The following is an 18,674-nucleotide window of genomic DNA, read 5'->3' on the forward strand; positions in this document are numbered from 1 at the left end:
TACTGAGATATAATTCATATACCATATAATTTACCTATTTAGAGTGTGCAATTCAGAGATTTTTAGTATATTCACAGAGTTGTGCAAGCATCAACACAATCAATTTTAGAACATTTTGTCACCCCAGAAAGAAACCCTATACTTTTTAGCTGTCATCTCCCAAACCACCTATTTCCCCCAGCCCTAGACAACCACTAGTCTACTTTCTCTCTCTTCAGATTTGCCTATTCAGAACATTTCATATAAATGGAATAATATAATGTAGTCTCCTTTGACTTCTTTCACTAAACATAATGTTTTCAAGCTTCATCTGTGTAGCATGTATCTGTACTTCGTTCCTTTTTATGACTGAATAATATTCCATATACCATATTTTATTTATCCATTCATCAGTTGATGGGATGTATGTGTTTCCAATTTTTGGCTGTATTATGAATAATACTGCTATGAACATTGACGTACAAGGTTTTGTGTGAACATATGTCTTCCTTTCTCTTGAGTATATACCTAGGAGTGGAATTGCTGGATTGTGAGGTAACGGTGTGTAATTTTTTGGGGGACTGTCAGACTGTTTTCCAAAGTGGCTATACCTTTTTACATTCCCATCAGTGGTGTGTGAAGGTTCCAGTTTCTCTCCATTCTCATCAACACTTGTTATTATCTGTTTTTTTGATTTTTAGCCTTCCCAGTGTGTGTGAGGTGATAGCTCATTGTGGTGGTTTTTGATTTGCATTTCTCTGATGATCTTAAGTCAGGTTTGTTTTTGAACACATATGTTAGAGGAAGAGGCCAGTGGATGCTTCTAAACCACAGGTGGGCTAGGTTGAAGGTTATTATGATTCCTCATTTAAATTTCTTCCCAGTTACCATATATTATGATTCTTACCTCCAGGTCAGGTAGCTTAGCAAGTCCTTAATTCAGTCTTATGTGTTCAGATGCCCAATATACCAACACAATCATCTGTTTCTCTTTATGGATTACTATTTCTTGGTATTGATTTAAACTGAGAGTGTTGGAATTAAGCCTGATGAAAGAAAAATGCCAAAATTTGACTGCTGATTGAAAGAGAATATCCTCAAGATGGTGACAGTGATCTTTATAAGACACTCACCTGTGTTAAGTAATAGGTTTGGAAGAACCTTATATGAATGAGTAACCACAGGAAGTATGTTTATATAAATTAAAGCAGAGGTAAGTTGTTTATTAGCTCAGGAGTGGTGATCAGAAATATCTTCTACATCTGAGCTAGAAAGAAAATTTAAAACCTTTGGTTACTTTGAATTGTCTTTATCAGCATTTCAGTAATATTCTGAAAGAAAGATGGTTGCATTTCAGTGATAGCCTTAATTTTACTATCTGGTGTAACAGATGAAATCTATTATGGTATAATGGATCAGATATAGTGTACATTCAGCAGAGAACCCAGATTTCAGATACGATTGTACTCATGCACTGCAAAATGACATTTTAGTCACCAGAGGACTGCATATATGACGGTGGTCCCATAAAATTAGTACTGTTACTACTAGGTGTAGGCTATGCCATCTGGGTTTGTGTAAGCACGTTATATGATGTTCGCACAAGGATGAAATCACCTGATGATGTATTTCTCGGAATATATCCCTATTGTTTGCCGACGTGTGACTGGATAGCCAATAATTATGTGTCTTTTGGTTTCAGTGCTGTAATTACGTAAATAATCCACCATGGAAGGAAGATTTGCTGAGGTGTTGAATGCATCATTTTTACTACATCTGCAGATAAAAGTCATAATATTTAGATTTGATCTTTGTGGTTACCTATAATATGTGCTGCTATTAACAGATTTAGGCTAAAACAATCATAATTGTGATTGTTTACAACATATTGTAAAGAACCTGCGTGTGAAGATCTGTTGTTAATTTTTTAATGACTCATAATGAGGATGGGGTATGTTGAGAGCATATGTGAACCCAGGGAATTTATAAGTTTTATTCCCTGCTTCTAGATAGTAAGTTTATATATGTACAATACTTGGTTAGTGATGGTTAAAATAATTTTTTTTAAGTTGTTGTAAAGACCTAAATGTAAAACACTAAACTGTTGAACTCCTACAAGATAACATAGGAGAAAACCTAGATGACCTTGGGTATAGTGATGGCTTTTTAGATACAACACCAAAGGCATGATCCGTGAAATTTTGAAACAGTTGATAGGCTGGACTTCGTTAAAAGTAAAAACTGTTCGGGCCAACCCTGTGGCCAAGTGGTTAAGTTTGCACCCTCCACTTTGGCGGCCCGGGGTTTCACTGGTTCAGATCTTGGGCATGGATGTAACACCACTCATCAAGCCATGCTGAGGCAGCATCCCATATAGCAGATCAGAAGGATCTACAGCTAGAATATACGACTGTATACTGGGGGGCTTTGGGGAGAAGAAGAAGGAGGAAAAAAAAAGATTGGCAACAGATGTTAGCTCAGGTGCTAATCTTTACAAAAAATTTTTAAATTAAAATCTTCTCGTCTGAAAAAGACACTGTCAAGAAAATGAGAAGAAAAGCCACAGACTGGGAGAAAATATTTGCAAAAGACATCTAATAAGGGACTGTTATCTAAAATATAGAAAACTTTTAAAACTCAACAGTAGGAAAACAAACAACCTAATTACAAAATGGGCAAAAGACCTGAATAGACACCTCACTGAAGAAGATATACGGATAGCAAGTAAGCACATGAAAAGATGTTCAACATCATATGTCGTTAAAGAATTGCAGATTAAAACAATGAGATACTGCTACATACCTAGTAGAATGGCCAAAATTCAAAACACTCACACCACCCACCACATTCTAGGAAGAATGTAGAGCAACAGGAGCTCTCATTCATTGCTGGTGGGAATGCAAAATGGTACAGCCACTTTGGAAGACAGTTTGGTAGTTTCTTACACAGCTAAACATACTCTCTAGCATATAATCTAGCAATCACACTCCTTGGTATTTACCCAAATGAAATGAAAACTTATGTCCACACAAAAACGTGCACATGGATGTTTATAATTGCCAAAACTTGAAAGCAACCGAGATGTCCTTCTGTAGGTGAATGAATAAATAAACTGTGGTACATCCAGACAATGGAATATTATTCAGCGCTAAAAAGAAATGAGCTATCAAGCCATGAAAAGACATGGAGGAACCTTAAATGCATATTACTAAGTGAAAGAAGCCAGTCTAAAAATCAGGCTACACACTATATGATTCCAACTATGTAACATTCTGGAAAAGGCAAATCTGTGGAGACAGTAAGATGATCAGTGGTTTCCAGGGATAAGTGGGGAGGGAAGGATGCATAGGCAGAGCACAGAGGATTTTTAGGGCAGTGGAGCTACTCTGTATGGTACTACAGTGTTGGATACATGTCATACATTTGTGCAAACCCATAGAATGTACAAAACCGAGAGTGAAACCTAATGTAAACGATAGCTTTGGGTGATAATGATGTGTCAGTGTAGTCTCATCGATTTTAACAAATGTGCCACTGTGGTGCAGGATGTCAGTACTGGGGGCGGTAGTGCTTGAGGGGGGACAAGCACTTTACTTTCTGTTCAGTTTTACTGTGACCTAAAACTGCTCTAAAAAATAAAGTTTGTTAATTTCCTTCTAAGAAAAAAAGTGGTTGTAGAGCTATTCGGCTTTCTAAATATTTGAGTCCCTGCTTTGTGCTGTGGTAGGTAATGCCTTCTGAGAGTGTAAAGCCCAGTGGAAAAGTTCAGAATCTAATGGACTTTTGGGAAATGTTGAAAAGATAGTGGTTTCTGTTTTGGGTGTTATGCGATTTCTGATTTCCAGACCTGACTTTGTCATGTTTTCTGTCCTGAAGTCTTTTAGGACTAATAGTATAGCCAGGTAATGCGTATACATATACATATATATATATTTGTATATTGTGTGTGTGTGTGTATATATATATATGACAAATTCATAACTCTTCAGAGAACAGGATAGTCTAAATTTTGTCCTTCATTGATGCTAGAAGATAGGCATTGAGTAGACGAATAAGTAAATAGGAATGTGATTTGTTATTTGGAGAGGGTGGTTTTGTTTATGGTTGTTGTACGCTCTTATGGTTCATGTAAATACCATGGTTAAAGACAATCGGTTTTTTCAGGCATCTGAAAATTAATGGTTTGAGTTCCAGACCTGTTGTTTATCTGATAAGTAGTATGTTACTCATTCTTTGATTTCTTTTATTGTTAAGGATATTATGGTTGTTCATGTTTGGGTTTTGTGCATACTAGGAGGATTTTTTAAAAATTTAATTATTCTGTGAATAAGGAATATAGTCACATGGTTCAGAAATTAAAATACAAAAAAAAATTTGCGTTGGGCAGCCTTGCTTCTATTCTGTCTTTGTCTTCCTTTCCTACAGCTTCTATAGATGACCGCTCTGCTTGTGTAATCTTCCAATGCCTTTTTTTTTTGGTGAAGAAGATTGGCCCTGAGCTAGCTCCTCTTGCCAATCTTCCTCTTTTTGCTTGAGGAAGAGTGGCCCTGACCTAACATCTGTGCCCATCTTCTTCTATTGTTTATATGTGGAACACCGCCACAGCGTGGCGTGATGAGTGGTGTAGTTTGTGCCCAGGATGAAAACCCGTGAACTCCAGCTGCCAAAGGGTTGTGCACTAAACTTAACTACTATGCCACTGGGCCAGCCCCCCAATACTTTTGTTTAATTCAAATATAAGCAAAAACATTTAGGATGTTGGTTTTTTCCTAGAAAAAAGGGGATGTGATTTATCCATAATTTGTTGTTTATGGAAAGAACATTCCAGTACTTGCATGAGGATAAGGATAAAAGTGGCAGCACCTTCCTTACTATGCTAGCCATTGGCATGCTGATAAAGAACCCTGAAATGATTTATGAACTCCTTACTCTTCCTGAAAGGTACATGGCTACAGGGGAGGCCAAAACCAAAAAGTAACATTTATTGACAGCTTACTGTATACTATGCCAGGTTTACAACAACCCTGTGAAGAAGCATGTACACTTAGCATTTCATTTTATAGGTAAGAAAATTGAGGTTAAGAAATTTAACCCATGTAATTAGCAGATATCAATGTGCATCTTAAAAAATACAGATATTTTCTTATATAGTGACAATGTCATTTATTACACTCCTCGAAATAGCTAGAATGATAAGGAAAAGAAGATGACCATATGACCAAGGCCATCAATTCAGCCTAAAGAAAACTCTCAGCAATTTGGTTATGAAAGGGTGGGGGTGATTTCTTAACTGTGCGTTTTACACACATGGGTGATTTTTCACAAGGACAGTAACAGCTGACCCACTGAACTAGATCAAAAGGATATAGAGGCACGTGGCAGCCAAAGCTGTCCCGATAGGAAAGTGTGCCTCTTGGTGAGCTCCAAGCTGCCTTTCCTAACCGTCAATTACAGTCTACATAAAACTTAAAATGTTTAATTATTTTCTTCTGAGAGCTAAAATGAATGTGTGAGTTTTAAATAAATTGTGCATTGGTTTTTGATGTATGGGATCTTTTCTGATAGACTCATAGCATTAAACTCTCATTTTTTTAAAGGTCTTTGATTTGCGTCAGTGTCACCGTCAGATGCAGCAACAGGCGGCCACTGCACAAGCTGCAGCAGCCGCCCAGGCCGCAGCCGTGGCAGGAAACATCCCTGGCCCGGGCTCAGTAGGTGGAATAGCTCCAGCTATCAGTAAGTATGCTTTTGATTTTCTTTTTCAAGTGTAATAGTTGGTGTTTTATCCTGATTCATTCAGTTGATTAGTTACTTTAAGCAATAATAGAAATTATAGTTCTTCTTACTGGGATAATAACATTTTTGAATTCGTAAAAAACTGTTCTTCTGTAATAGTTGCCTTTGTCTAGGACCCTGTTTTTATTCTTTTTGTATCAAAAAGGGAGTATGGGATAAAGGAGAAACGGGGTTGTTATATTGATCAATCTCCCTTTTTTTGTTGATGCTTTTAATTCCTGCCTCACCAGCCAGAGTGGGTTGTAATCACCGACATGCTGGGCTTTATTCTGGAAGGAAAGCGTATTTCAATTTCAGAATTAGGCACCTCTCCAAGTTTTTTTTAAGTATGCTAAGCATGGAGAAAACTAAGTGAGGGTGGTATTTTGATAACTTGTAGACTTTTTTTTAATTTTAGGGTAAAATTGAACTGTGTGCCAGGTTTCACACTGATGGGGAATTTTTTACTGCAGAGTTAAACTCCTGACTATAGACTTTTATGATGGAAACACGTGGCACCATCTTCCACGTCTGAAGGCATAACTAGTGATTCATTCAACCCCTGTTCTTAACCTCTTCAGTGTGGTAAGCAAATCACACTGGCTAAGAAAACTGCAGTGGCCCTGCAGGTTTCTCTACAGTACATGCAAATTCCTCCCATTAGTTTCATTGTAATATTGATGAATGCAGATTGACTATATGACTGTATGTTCTGACTGGAAAATTAGATGCAGAGTCTCCATTGTGACTGATGTTCAGGAGTTTACAATTTAGAGGTAGATAAGGCATATTCATTTAGAGAATTTGATTTTTTAAAAAATTTCCACATTAAACGATTAATTTACTAGTTTTGTTGTTATAAACATGCTTTTAGTAAAAAATCCAGAATTATTAAATTTCTCATTCTTACCTACTGCCCCTATTGAGTAATTGCATATTTGTTGCATTGTGAAATTGAGAGACAGACATCATTTGGGTTGTCCAAGAAGTATTAGTAGAACCAGGACTATTAACTCTCTCATTATTAGTCATGTCTTAGTCTGAACTAGGCTGTTCAGACAGAGAGTAAGGTTCTTAGAACCAACCTGTGGACATGCACTACCTCTTAAAAACAAGTTGTTTCTTATCCCTTCACCTCCACTTCTAACGAGAGAAATAGGTGGGGTGTTGGTGGATTGTGGTGTGGTGATTTACTTTATAATTGGTGATAGCTAGAAGATCTGTGTGGAATGTAAATTGTCTTAACCCAAAAGTTTTCAGTCCCTGTTGATAAAGTTTAGATCTGCACTTAACTTCTTGGCACTTTGACAGAGAACTTATATGCTGGGGAGAATGAAGTGAAGAAAGCTGGTCACTTTATTAATGTAAGCTGTAGGGAGGATGGGAAGAGGTCAGCCTGGCCTCTGATGTCTTCCAAATCTTTTCTGTTAGGTTTGTCAGCTGCTGCCGGAATTGGTGTTGATGACCTTCGTCGCTTATGCATACTCAGGATGAGTTTTGTGAAAGGCTGGGGACCGGATTACCCAAGACAGAGCATCAAAGAAACACCTTGCTGGATTGAGATTCACTTACACCGGGCCCTCCAGCTCCTAGATGAAGTCCTTCACACCATGCCTATTGCTGACCCACAACCTTTAGACTGAGGTCTTTTACTCTTGGGGTCCTCAACGTTATCAGGATGGTGGACTATAAAATGCAATCCTGTTTATAATCTGAAGATATATTTCACTTTTGTTCTGCTTTATCTTTTCATAAAGGGGTGAAAAATGTGTTTGCTGCCTTGCTCCTAGCAGACAGAAACTGGATTAAAACAATTTTTTTTTTTTTCCTGTTTAGAACTTTTCAGGCATGGCTCAGAGCTTGAAGGTTAGGAAAAACACATTCTTATTAAATCTTCACCAGTTATGTATGAAGGAATCATTCCAATGCTGGAAAATTTAGCCCTTTAAAATGTCTTAGAGCCATTTATATGCAGAACATCAGTATGTGTGTTATTCTACACAATAAATTCAATATTGCTGATTTTAAAGGCAGAGAAGTTCTTAAAGTTAATTCACCTATGTTATTTTGTGTGCAAGTTGTTACCGTTGAACATACTTTACTCCAAAATACTGTGCCATGTGGGTGAGTTAATTTTACCAAGAGCAACTTTACTCTGTGTTTAAAAAATAAGATAGTAATGTATTCTAACCTTTTATCCAAAATATTTTTTTGCAAGTTAAACTAGTGAAGATGATTTCAATTCAGATTGTCTTGCGACTTCAGTTTTATTTTTTGCCAAGGCAAAACACTAATCTGTGTATATATTGAGAATTCCTTAAAATTATCAGACAAAGAAGTACCACTTAGAAATTACATTTGTTATCCCTGTTGGATAACTATTTATCAAGAAGTGAACTTTGGCCCTGTTAAACAGTTAGATGTATTCTTCTGTATTTCTAGGCACAAGCTTAGTTACTAAGAAGCCTAGAAGAGGAATTTCTTTCCTTCATTAATTCATAGGGAAAAGTTTTGTATTTTTAAAAACACTAAAAGCAGTGTCACTCCACCTAACATCTCACTGTTCTGCAAAGGTGGCAATGCTTAAACTAAATAATGAGTATTTTGGAAACTGCTAAATTCTATGTTAAATACTGTGCAGAATAGTGGAAACATTACAGTTCATAATGGATAGTTTTGGATATTTTTGTACTTGATTTGATGTGTGACTTTTTTTCGTATACTGTTTAAATCATGTATGTTATGACATTGTTTAAAATTCAGTTTTTGTATCTTGGGGCAAGACTGCAAACTTTTTTATACCTTTTGGTTATTCTAAGCCCTTTGCCATCAATGATCATATCAGTTGGCAGTGACTTTGTATAGAGAATTTAAGTAGAAAAGTTGCAAATGTATTGACTGTACCACAGACACAATATGTATGCTTTTTACTTAGCTAGTAGCATAAATAAAACCGAATCTCAACATTCGCAAGTTGAATTCTAGGTTTGATTTTTAAGTTTTTTTTCTTTTGCACTTTTGAGTCCAACCTCAGTGGCAAGACACCTTCTACTAAATGACAGGCAACAGCCAGCACTATTGGGCAGCTCTGGTTTTCCCTCACGCTCTACCAGGACTTCCCCCGTGGACATTCTGTATTCGTGTAGAGTGGGTTGTGTTTTGAACACTTATTTTACTGTAGCAAAATGGGACTGATTGTCTGCGAGATAAATAGGTTGTCTATGGGATAAATAGTGTGAAGTAAAATCAAGGATTGTCTTTCAGATACTTTTACTTTTTCCTTGGAGGGCCTTTCTAAGCATAGTGAGATTCTTTAAGGTGTGTTGCAAGTTTGGGATCTAAGAAACACTTGTGCATGATAGTCATCCTTATATTGACTTAAATGACCAAGTCTTCTACTTCTTGCTCAGAAGGTCTTCTTAATAAGACCGTCCTAGAAACCACCGAGTTTGCTTATTGCCGTGATTTAAACATGGATCTTGATCTGAGCTACATGTCTTTTTTTAAAAAATAACTTCTCTACAAACTCATTTGTACTCTTGAGTACAACACTCTTGTTAGAGACCTAGTTTTATTCTGTACAAGTTTGGTGATTTAAGTTTTATTGGGAGATTTAAAAAAAAAATCTGCGTTCTCTAGAAATTGTTGACTTTAGGTCCAATTTACTGTGAATGAAGAATAGAAATGAGAGAAGAGAGTTCTAGAATAACAGATTTTTAAAATCCAGATTATTTGATTAGAACCGTAAGCATGCTATGATATAATCCACTGCCTCCTTTTCTACTTTAAGGAAGGTTTTCATGTTTAATCATCTGGGGAAGGTATGTGGAAAGTATTTGCTCAGACGTCTCTCTTTGAGGCCAAGCCACCTGTCTTGGTTTCTTTCTGCTAAGAGCCATAATAGTACTGCAAGTACGTAGAAGTACTTCTAGTTAGTAATTGCTTTATATTTGTACCTAACTTCAGTTGCATGCTTTTGGAGAAAACATCTAGTATGTTATGATCAGTTATTCCTGAGAGCTTAGTTGTTAAGCGGTATTTCCATTTCTTAGAGGTGGTCATCTTTGAGGAGTAAGACTAAAGAATCACTAGGTTTAAAGTTTTATGGCTACTTTAAGGGATAAAGTAGTTTCTGCAGTTCTCCGAATCTGATTATTATGAGGATATGGTTCTGGGTGGGTTTTCTCTAGCTTGTTCATATCTCAGAGACTCTCAAAATGTTGAATTTCAGTGAAAGCTGAGTGAGAGATGAACCAAGTATGTACCTTTATAATCCAGTACGCGGCCCATTTCACTTTTGTCCAGTGCCTTTCAGTGCATTATCAAAGGGAATCCTTAATAGTGTTGCCTTTATTTTCCAGGGAGTAGATTCTTTTGTGGGATATAGTCTATCTCATTTTTTATACTATATTACCCCTGGTATACAAAGATAATGATGATAAATCACTGCCATATAACCTTGTTTTTCCAGAAGTACGGCTTATTTGTATTGACCTAACCGCTAAATAGGTTGCCTATCCCATTCCTCCTGTAAACTTGGTAGGTTTACAGTTGGGTCTGGCCTAAGGATAACCATATTCAAACCATTCAAGTAAACTGAACACATATTAGCTATGTAGTATTTCAAAGTTAGAAATCCATTTTTGTGGGGAAGGGTGTGGTATGGGCGGCGGGGGGAGGGGGGGTTGTATTTGTAATAGAAATTTTGAAGGCAAAATAAAATATCCTGTCTTCCAGATGGTAAATATCTTATTTTAAAAGTTTATTGCAGTTATCTTTTTGACCGTGCCCATCTGGAGAAGGGAAATTTTACACTTTCTCATGGTGCTCCTTAAGTATCTGTGGAGGTTAAAGGATATAAGGTAAAATATTTCCACTCCTGGTTTGGTGGTAACTGATTAGTGGTTACCTACCAGCTATTATGCAAAGTCAGATTAGTTCAGAACCTTTTTGAGAGCCTTTTGGAAGAAGCAGTTTTATTCTGAGTAGGGCAGACTCCTTTTTGTTGATAGTTTCTATAGTTGCTCCCTTCAGCATTCTCATTTTACTGGCATTTTATTTAACGATAGCAAATTGGGAAAATGGTGAATTTTAGGTCACTGAGGTAAATGAATATATGAAAGCAGTTGCCTCTAAAGTCAGTTAACAACTCTTTTGTACATGGGGCTTGGCTAAGACTAGCAGATGGTAGCATGAAGAAATGCTTTTTTTCTTTCTAAAGGTAGAGCCTGTCTTGTTGCAGATAGCTATCTGTAAATAATTGCCTAAATCTTCCTTTGCTAGATTGTGGAAAATATGAGAATCTTTTGAGCAAGCCTTTCCATTTTTTTTCTGATGACTAGATAATTCTTTTCTCCTAAGATATATCAGGAAGGATGTGTCAAGTGAGTGGCCTTATTCATGGCAGCATCCTTGGGCCCAGTCTGGTCCCTAGCACTTGTCCCAGTGCTGCTGGGTTGTTTATCTTGTTTATCTGGTATCACTGTGGAATGGAATTTTCCACATAATCCAAACTTGCCTTATTTAAGCAGTAACACTTTTTTATTTTAGCCATTCTTTTGATGGAGTTATTTAATATGTATATCAGAGAATATACTGGATATGCTGTTTCATTTTGTGCCTGTCTTTGTAGACTTCAGGGGCTGCTAAGACAGGCAGGACTGTTTTGCCTTTACTGAATGGTCGCAGACTGCTATGGTTTTGAATGGTTAGTTTTTTAATACACGCATCCCCCAGCCTTCTCCCTTTCTGACAGCAACCGCTTCCTGTGTACCTCCTCTTAGTAGTTTCTTTTTCCCATTCTGATTCATTTTTCTCACTGCTTGGGCAAGGAAACCAGATGACCAAACTAACTGAACTTTCTTTAAAACACAAGGACAAACTGGGATGGGACCCAAGCAGCTTTCCTGTGAAGTCTTGAAAAGGACTTCAGTGCTTTGACTTTTGACGTCGGTGGACGGCTCAGAGTGCTTCCTGATTCTTGCTGAGTTTCAGGTAGTTGAAGTAGAGAGAAGTGAGTCTGTACTCATATTTTCCCCCTTTGAAAGATTATGAAAGGTTTTGTTGCTTCCACTCGAATGCTGCTCACACAAAAACTGGGGTCATAAGGGTTCCTAAATTAGCGTCAGTAGCCAGAGCCAATACCATTGCCTAGAGGACACCAGCAAAAAAAAAAAAAAAACCCAACAGCAACAACAAACGGAAACAAACCCTGGAAAATGAGAGGGTCGTTTTTGTTTTGTTTTGTTTTGGTGTCCCTTTTGAGCCCTATCTCCTGGCCTTCCTCCTCTGCAGATATTTTTGACCTCTTGGTGCCTTTATGAGAATTGAGGGTCTGATATTTTGTCCCAAGGAGTAGCTAAAGTAATTGCTGATGTTTTCAGGGATTTTAACATCAGACTTGAATGAACTTTCTTCCCTGTTTTTTTTTTTTAAACGTAGGAAGGACTGAGGAGAAAACTCTGGTGAAGACAATCATTTCTCTCTATTGGTATGGATAGTTTTCACAGTTTAGTTAAGATGCTTCTCAATAGGTCCCAGAGTCAGTGTTGTTGTTCTGCCTGAAACTAGTGGCTCTGGGCTGGGGCCAGACAGTCGTGTGCTCTAGTTTGCGCTCTGCCACAAATTGGATGTATGACCTTGGGCAAGTCGTTTACCTTCTCTGGGCCTCAGTTGCCTCATCTGTAAAATGAGGGAGTTGGACTGGATGAGTTCTTCCAGCTCTGAAATTTAAGTGACCTTGCCTACCTTGCAGCAGCTTTTGATTTCTTTCTTACCTTTGCTCTGCTGTTTGAGGGGGCTTTTTACTTATTTCCACATTATTCACATGAGACTAGGCTTGATATTTTATTACTATTCTCCTATGGACAAAAAGTTACATAATATGTCCTTAAGACTTAAGTTCAACCAAAGGCCTAGCACCACCTTGGGAGCTGCAATAAATAGTTAAAAAAAAAAAATTACTGCGAGGGGGGAAAAGCCTTCATTTTATTTTCTCATCATCTTTATTCAAGGTTTATTAAGGCCTTTTTTTGAGTCATGACATTCTCCTTTTGGGTTGGTATGTGTGTGACACCATCCTCTTAAGTGCTGTGTGCTAGTAATTTTTTTTCAACTAAAATGGATTGAAAACTTACTGTAAATGCCTGATGATATTAGAGGTCATTACTTTGCATCTTTGGTTTCTTAACTCTTCTATGCTCAAAACAGGGAAATTCCTCTGAACTGCATCAACTGAAATGGTTTCTCCGACTCAAGAAAACAATACAAGTGGATGATTATTCACTTTATTCTTGGCTCTTTTTAGGTCCATGTTGATTTGAAGACTTTTGGCTGGAGCATTCCTTTCAGAGTTCTCTTCCAGCTGATCCTTGGATGAGTATAATCAATGAACTTGGTTTTTTCAAGGACCTGGAGAGCCTTCCTTGGGGATGGGTTGAGGGTGGGGTATTGGGGAGTCCTGGTAGAGGCCAGCTCTGTGTTAGCTGGAGAGGAAGGGATGAAACCAGCTGTTCTTGCTATGGCTGCTTGTCACTGATAGAAGGACTCATGGACTTGGATTGGTTAAAAGGCTAAAATGGAGTTGGCAAACTTCCTCCAAGTATTGGGTTCTGTCCCATGCCTTGGACATGTGATTTACAGGAAAAGTGTGAATACTTATAGATGATGAAAACCTGGTAGGCTGCAGAGCCATTTGGAGGAGGTGACTGGGGGTTGGGGACAGATTTGTGGTGGTATTTCCCAACTCTGTCTCCTCCACTGAAGTCAGAGGAATGCAGCTATGCCAAAACCCAGAAAAGAGCCACACTTACCTTCTGCTTTTGGGAAAACTGGTCAGCTCCAGCTCCGGTAGTTCCTCTGTGGCTTTCTGTATACTTTTGCCTGGTTGAAGTCTGTGGCTAAAAAATAGTTGAACCTTTCCTAAGAACTCTGTAACAAAGTATGTTTTTGATTAAAAGAGAAAGCCAATTAAATCATTATGTGCTCATTCTTTTTCTTAAGCTTGTGGATGTTTTGGGTCTAGAAAGAATTCCTAATCACTTAGAGAATTCTCAGACTTGAGGACAGCATTTTCCTTCATTCCTTTGTGACCATTGAAATGGGAAATATGGCATTTCAAATATAATCATGGAAGAACAGTCTCCATTCTTTTCTCATTTATAAAAGGAGAGGGTGGAGTGATGGTGGTTGGAGAAAAAATGGGTTGCTAGGGAATTATGAGAGCCAAGATGCTTAAAGGAGAAATGAAAATGGAAGTTGGAGACCTTGTCATTGCCCATCTAAGGATTAAGGAAAGCTATCCCCCCTTACCCCACCCCACACCCCCAGCTGCCTTCTTTATGAAATGGGGGTCAACGGGACAGGATCAGATAACAAGACTCTGGCAATGGCTTGTAAAAAGCATGTCCAAATCAATATTTTCTTTCTGGTCTTGCTGATGTGAGTTCCAGAGATGTTTACCAGGCCAACAAGAACCAAGAGACTCATTCTCTCTTGACCTGAAGTGTACAGTATTTCAGGCTAGAACTTGAAGAAAGTAGGTTGGCATTCTGTTGAGGAAAAAAACATCCCTGTTTAGAGCACTTGAGGAGAAAGGGCACTTGTATGTATTCTTCATCTCTCTTTGCCCTCAGCTCCTCACTCTTGATTCTTTGTGCTCTATTCCCTCTCTCACTTCATCACACCTCCCACAAATGGCAACCTCAAGAGTTAGGACATTCCCAACACCCCTGGAAACCCTTCCCACCCCCGTCTTCTCACTGTGATAAATTGCAGTGCCCTTTCCCTTCAGCCCCTTCTGTTCTGAAAGAATAATTATTTTGGTTCTGGCCCTAATTTGGGGGTGACATCCACTTCTATATTTTGAGGTAGTCCTGTTGGGCTCCCACTTGGTCTTAGACAGAGGGACAGGATTGGTTCAGGGAGACCAGAGGATTTCATGCCAGCAGACTTAACCTGAAAGAACAGTTAAAGCAAGTTCTCTAAACAGGAAGGAAATGATAAAAGAAGAAAAGTTGGAACATGAGGAAGAAATAAAAAATGTGGTAAGCAAAAATATGGGTAAATACAATAGGCTTTCTTAGCTTGTTTTCTAAATTGTTTGATAGTTGAAGTGAAATTATAACACTGCCTAAGCTGATTCTAAATGTATATAGAATATTTGAAACTACTGAAAAAAATATGGAAAATGAGAAACTCAGAAATACTATAGATAAATTGAAATTCTAAAAAATGTTAAAGTAACTCACAGGCAGAAAAAAAAACCAAAGAGAAGTGAAAAATAAAACGGCAGGCTTAAGCTCTAACATATGGATAATTACATTAAATGTAAATGGTCTAAATATACCAATTAAAAGATATTGGCAGAATGGATTAAGAAACATGACCCAAGTATATATTTTCTACAAGAAACTCATTCAAACATAATATATGCAAGCTGAAACAAAAAGTATTGAAAAATATGTATCAGGTAAACATTAATAAAAGAAAAGCATGAGTGGCTATGTTAATATCAGATAAAGTAGATTTCAGAGCAAAGAAAAATACCAGAGACAGGGACATTATATAATGACAAAAAGGTCAGTCCATCAAGAAGACATAGTACAAGCATACCTTGGAGATCCTGTGGGTTCAATTCCAGAGCACTGCAATAAAGCAAATATTGCAATAAAGCAAGTCGTGAATTTTTTGGTTCCCCTACTTATACTATAGTGTACTCTATTAAGTGTGCAATAGCATTACGTCTAAAAAACAATGTACATACCTTAATTAAAAAATATTTTTTTGCTAAAAAGTGCTAAGTAACATCTGAGCCTTCAGCAAGTCGTAATCTTTTTGCTGGTGGGGGGGTCTTGTTAAAAAAAACACAGTAACTGCAAAACACAATAAAGTGAAGTGCGGTCAAACAAGGTATGCCTATAGTCCTAAATGTAATCCTAAATCCAACAGAGCAAAATGTGGGAAGCAAAAAATGATAGAACTGAATGGAGAAATAAATCCACAACTGTAGTTGAGCACTTCAACACACCTTTTTAAACAATTGATACACCTAAACATAAAATCATCGAGGATATAGGAGAAGTAAACAATACCATCAACCAATATGGTCTAATTGACGTTTATAGAACAAGCCATCCAACAACAGCAAAATACGTATGCTTTTTAAGTGCAAACACAACATATACCAAGATAGACTATATCCTGGATAGACCCAAAACTCAACAAATTTAAAAGAATTGAAATCATATAGAGTATTCTCCAGCCACAATGGAATCAAATTAGAAATCAGTAATAGCACGACAACAGGACTATCTCCAAACACTTAGAAACTAAACAACATACTTCTAAGTAATCCATGGGTCAAAGAGGAATTCTCAAGGGAAAGTTTTTAAAAAATACACGGGGCTGGCCCCATGGCCAAGTGGTTAAAGTTTCGTGCGCTCTGCTTCAGCAGCCTGGGTTCACTGGTTCAGAGCCTGGGTATGGACCTGCTCCACTCATCAGCCATGCTGTGGAGGCATCCCACATACAAAGTAGAGGAAGATTGGCACAGATGTTAGCTCAGGGCTAATCCTCCTCAAGCAAAAAAAGAGGATTGGCAATGGATGCTAGTTCAGGGTGAATCTTCCTTACCTCCCCACCCCAAAATACACTGAACTGAATGAGAAATGAAAATAAAACATACCCATATTTGTAGGATACAGCTAAAGCAGTGCTGAAAGGGAAATTTATAGCACTAAATACAAACATTAGAGAAGAAAAATCTCAAATCAATACTGTAAGCTTCTGCTTCAAACATGTAGAAAAACCCAAAGCAAGCAGAAGGAAGGAAATGAAATTGGAGCAGAAATCAACAAAATTGAAACAGAAAAACAATGGAGAAAATCAATGAAACAAAGAGCTGATTCTTTGGAAAGATCACTAAAATTGACAAACCTCTAGCAAGACTGACAAAAAAAGAATACACAAATTACCACTATGGGGAACAAAATGGGATATCAGGACAGACTGTAGGCATCAAAATGATCAAAGAGAATGCTACAAGCAACTTTACACACACAAATTTGACAACTTAGATGAAATTGACCAATTTGTTGAAAGACGCAAACTACCACAGCTCACCCAAAATGAAATAGATTATTTGAATAACCCTATAGGTATTAAGGAAATTGACTTAATTTTAAAATCCCAAAAAAGAAATCTCCAGTCCCAGATGGTTTCACCAAACCTAATTCTACCAAACAAAGAAGAATTAATGCAACTGCAGTCTTTTCCAGAAAATAGAAGGGAACACTTCCCAACTCGTTTTATGAATCTAGTATAACCTGATACAAAACCAGAAAGACAATGCAAAAAAAGAGAACTACAGACCAATTATCCCTTATGAATATGTATGCAAAAGTTCTTGACAAAATGTTAGCAAATAGAATTCAGCAACATATAAAAAAAGAGTTATATACCATGACCAAGTGGGGTTTATTCTGGGAATGCCAGGCTGGTTCAATATTTGATAATCAATCTAACCACCACATTATTGGACTAAAGAAGAAAACTCTCATCATCACATCAATTGATGCAGGCAAAGCATGGGACAAAATCCAATACCCATTCATGATAAAAACTCAGAAAAATAGGAATAGAGGGAAACTTCCTCAACTTTATAAAGAGCATCTACAAAAAACTTACAGCTAAGATAACTTAATGGTGAAAAACTGAGTGCTTTTCACCTAAGATCAGAAAGAAGTCAAGGATGTCTGCTCTCACTCCTCTTATTCAACAGAGTGCTGAAAGTTCCAGCCAGTGTAATAAGGCAAGAAAAGGAAATAAAAGGCATACAGATTGGAAAGGAAGAAATAAAACAGTCCCTATATGCAGATGACATGATTGTCTATGTAGAAAATCCCAAGAAATGTGTTTTAAAAACTCTTAGAACTACAAAGTTAATCCAGTGAGGTCACTGAATACAAGATTTACATACAAAAGTCACTTATAGTTTTATTATAAGCAATGAACATGTGGACACAAATTAAAATACAATACTATTTACAATCACTTAAAATAGAAACATAGGTATAAATCTAAAAATGTGTATAGGACTTGTATGCTGAAAACTACAAGTGCTGATGAAATAAACCAAAGAAGGATCTCAATAAATGGAGAAACATGCCATGTGTTCATGGATTGGAACACTCAACATAGCAAAGATGTCAATTCTCCCTAGATTGATATACAGTTTTAAAGTGATTCCTATCAAAATCTCAGCAAGATTTTTATGTAGATACAGACAAGATTATTCTAAAATTTATAAGGAAATGCAAACAGAGTAGTTAAGATAATTTTAGCAAAGAAGAATAAAGTAGGAAGAATTAGTCTACCCAAATTCAAGATATGTAGTCACAATAATCAAGATTGTGTGGTATTGGAGGGATAGACACATAGATCAATGGAACGGAATAGAGAACCCAGATATAGACCCACAGAAATAGACACTACTAACTTTTGACAAAGATGCAAAAGCAATTCAATAGAGAAAAGATAGTTTTTTCACCAAATTGTAATGGAGAAAATGGACACACAAACAAAAAAATGAACCTTGAGCCAAGTCTTATATCTTATATAAAAATTAACTAAAAATGAATCACAGACTTACATGTAAAACCTAAAATTATAAAACTTTTAGAAAAAATCTTCAGGATCTAGGATTAAGCAAGAAGTTCTTAGACTTGACAACAAAAGCATGATCCATAAATGGAAAAATCAATAAATTGGATTTCATCCAAATTAAAAGTGTTTACTCTGTGAACAAAGACTGTTAAGAGGACGAAACAACAAGTTACTGACTGGGAGAAAACATTTGCAAGCCATATATCTGATAAGGACTAGTATCTAGAGAAATCTCAAAACAATGATAAAAAATCAGT

The 18,674-nt window shown here is 37.0% G+C and overlaps 1 protein-coding gene across 4 annotated transcripts in view; it reads left to right on the plus strand.

Annotated features, from left to right (window-relative positions):
* The window catches only part of SMAD4 (SMAD family member 4), a 50,636-nt gene extending 36,909 nt beyond the window's left edge, over nt 1-13,727 (plus strand). For 2 of the 4 annotated variants that reach the window (XR_002809962.2, XR_011441533.1), the window contains exons 11-13: nt 5,577-5,715; nt 6,228-6,339; nt 7,186-8,723. Coding sequence is in view for 2 of the 4 variants with exons in the window: in XM_023647820.2 (XP_023503588.1) it covers nt 5,577-5,715; nt 7,186-7,397 (351 nt within the window). In the remaining 2 variants the exon portion in view is untranslated. Of the gene's footprint in view, nt 1-5,576; nt 5,716-6,227; nt 6,340-7,185 lie in introns of all 4 variants that reach the window. The other 2 variants (XM_023647820.2, XM_070275660.1) reach the window with 1 other exon arrangement.
* Nucleotides 13,728-18,674: the final 4,947 nt, after the last annotated feature.

This window comes from Equus caballus, chromosome 8 (genome assembly GCF_041296265.1).
Source record: "Equus caballus isolate H_3958 breed thoroughbred chromosome 8, TB-T2T, whole genome shotgun sequence".
In the NCBI taxonomy this organism is placed as follows: domain Eukaryota; kingdom Metazoa; phylum Chordata; class Mammalia; order Perissodactyla; family Equidae; genus Equus; species Equus caballus.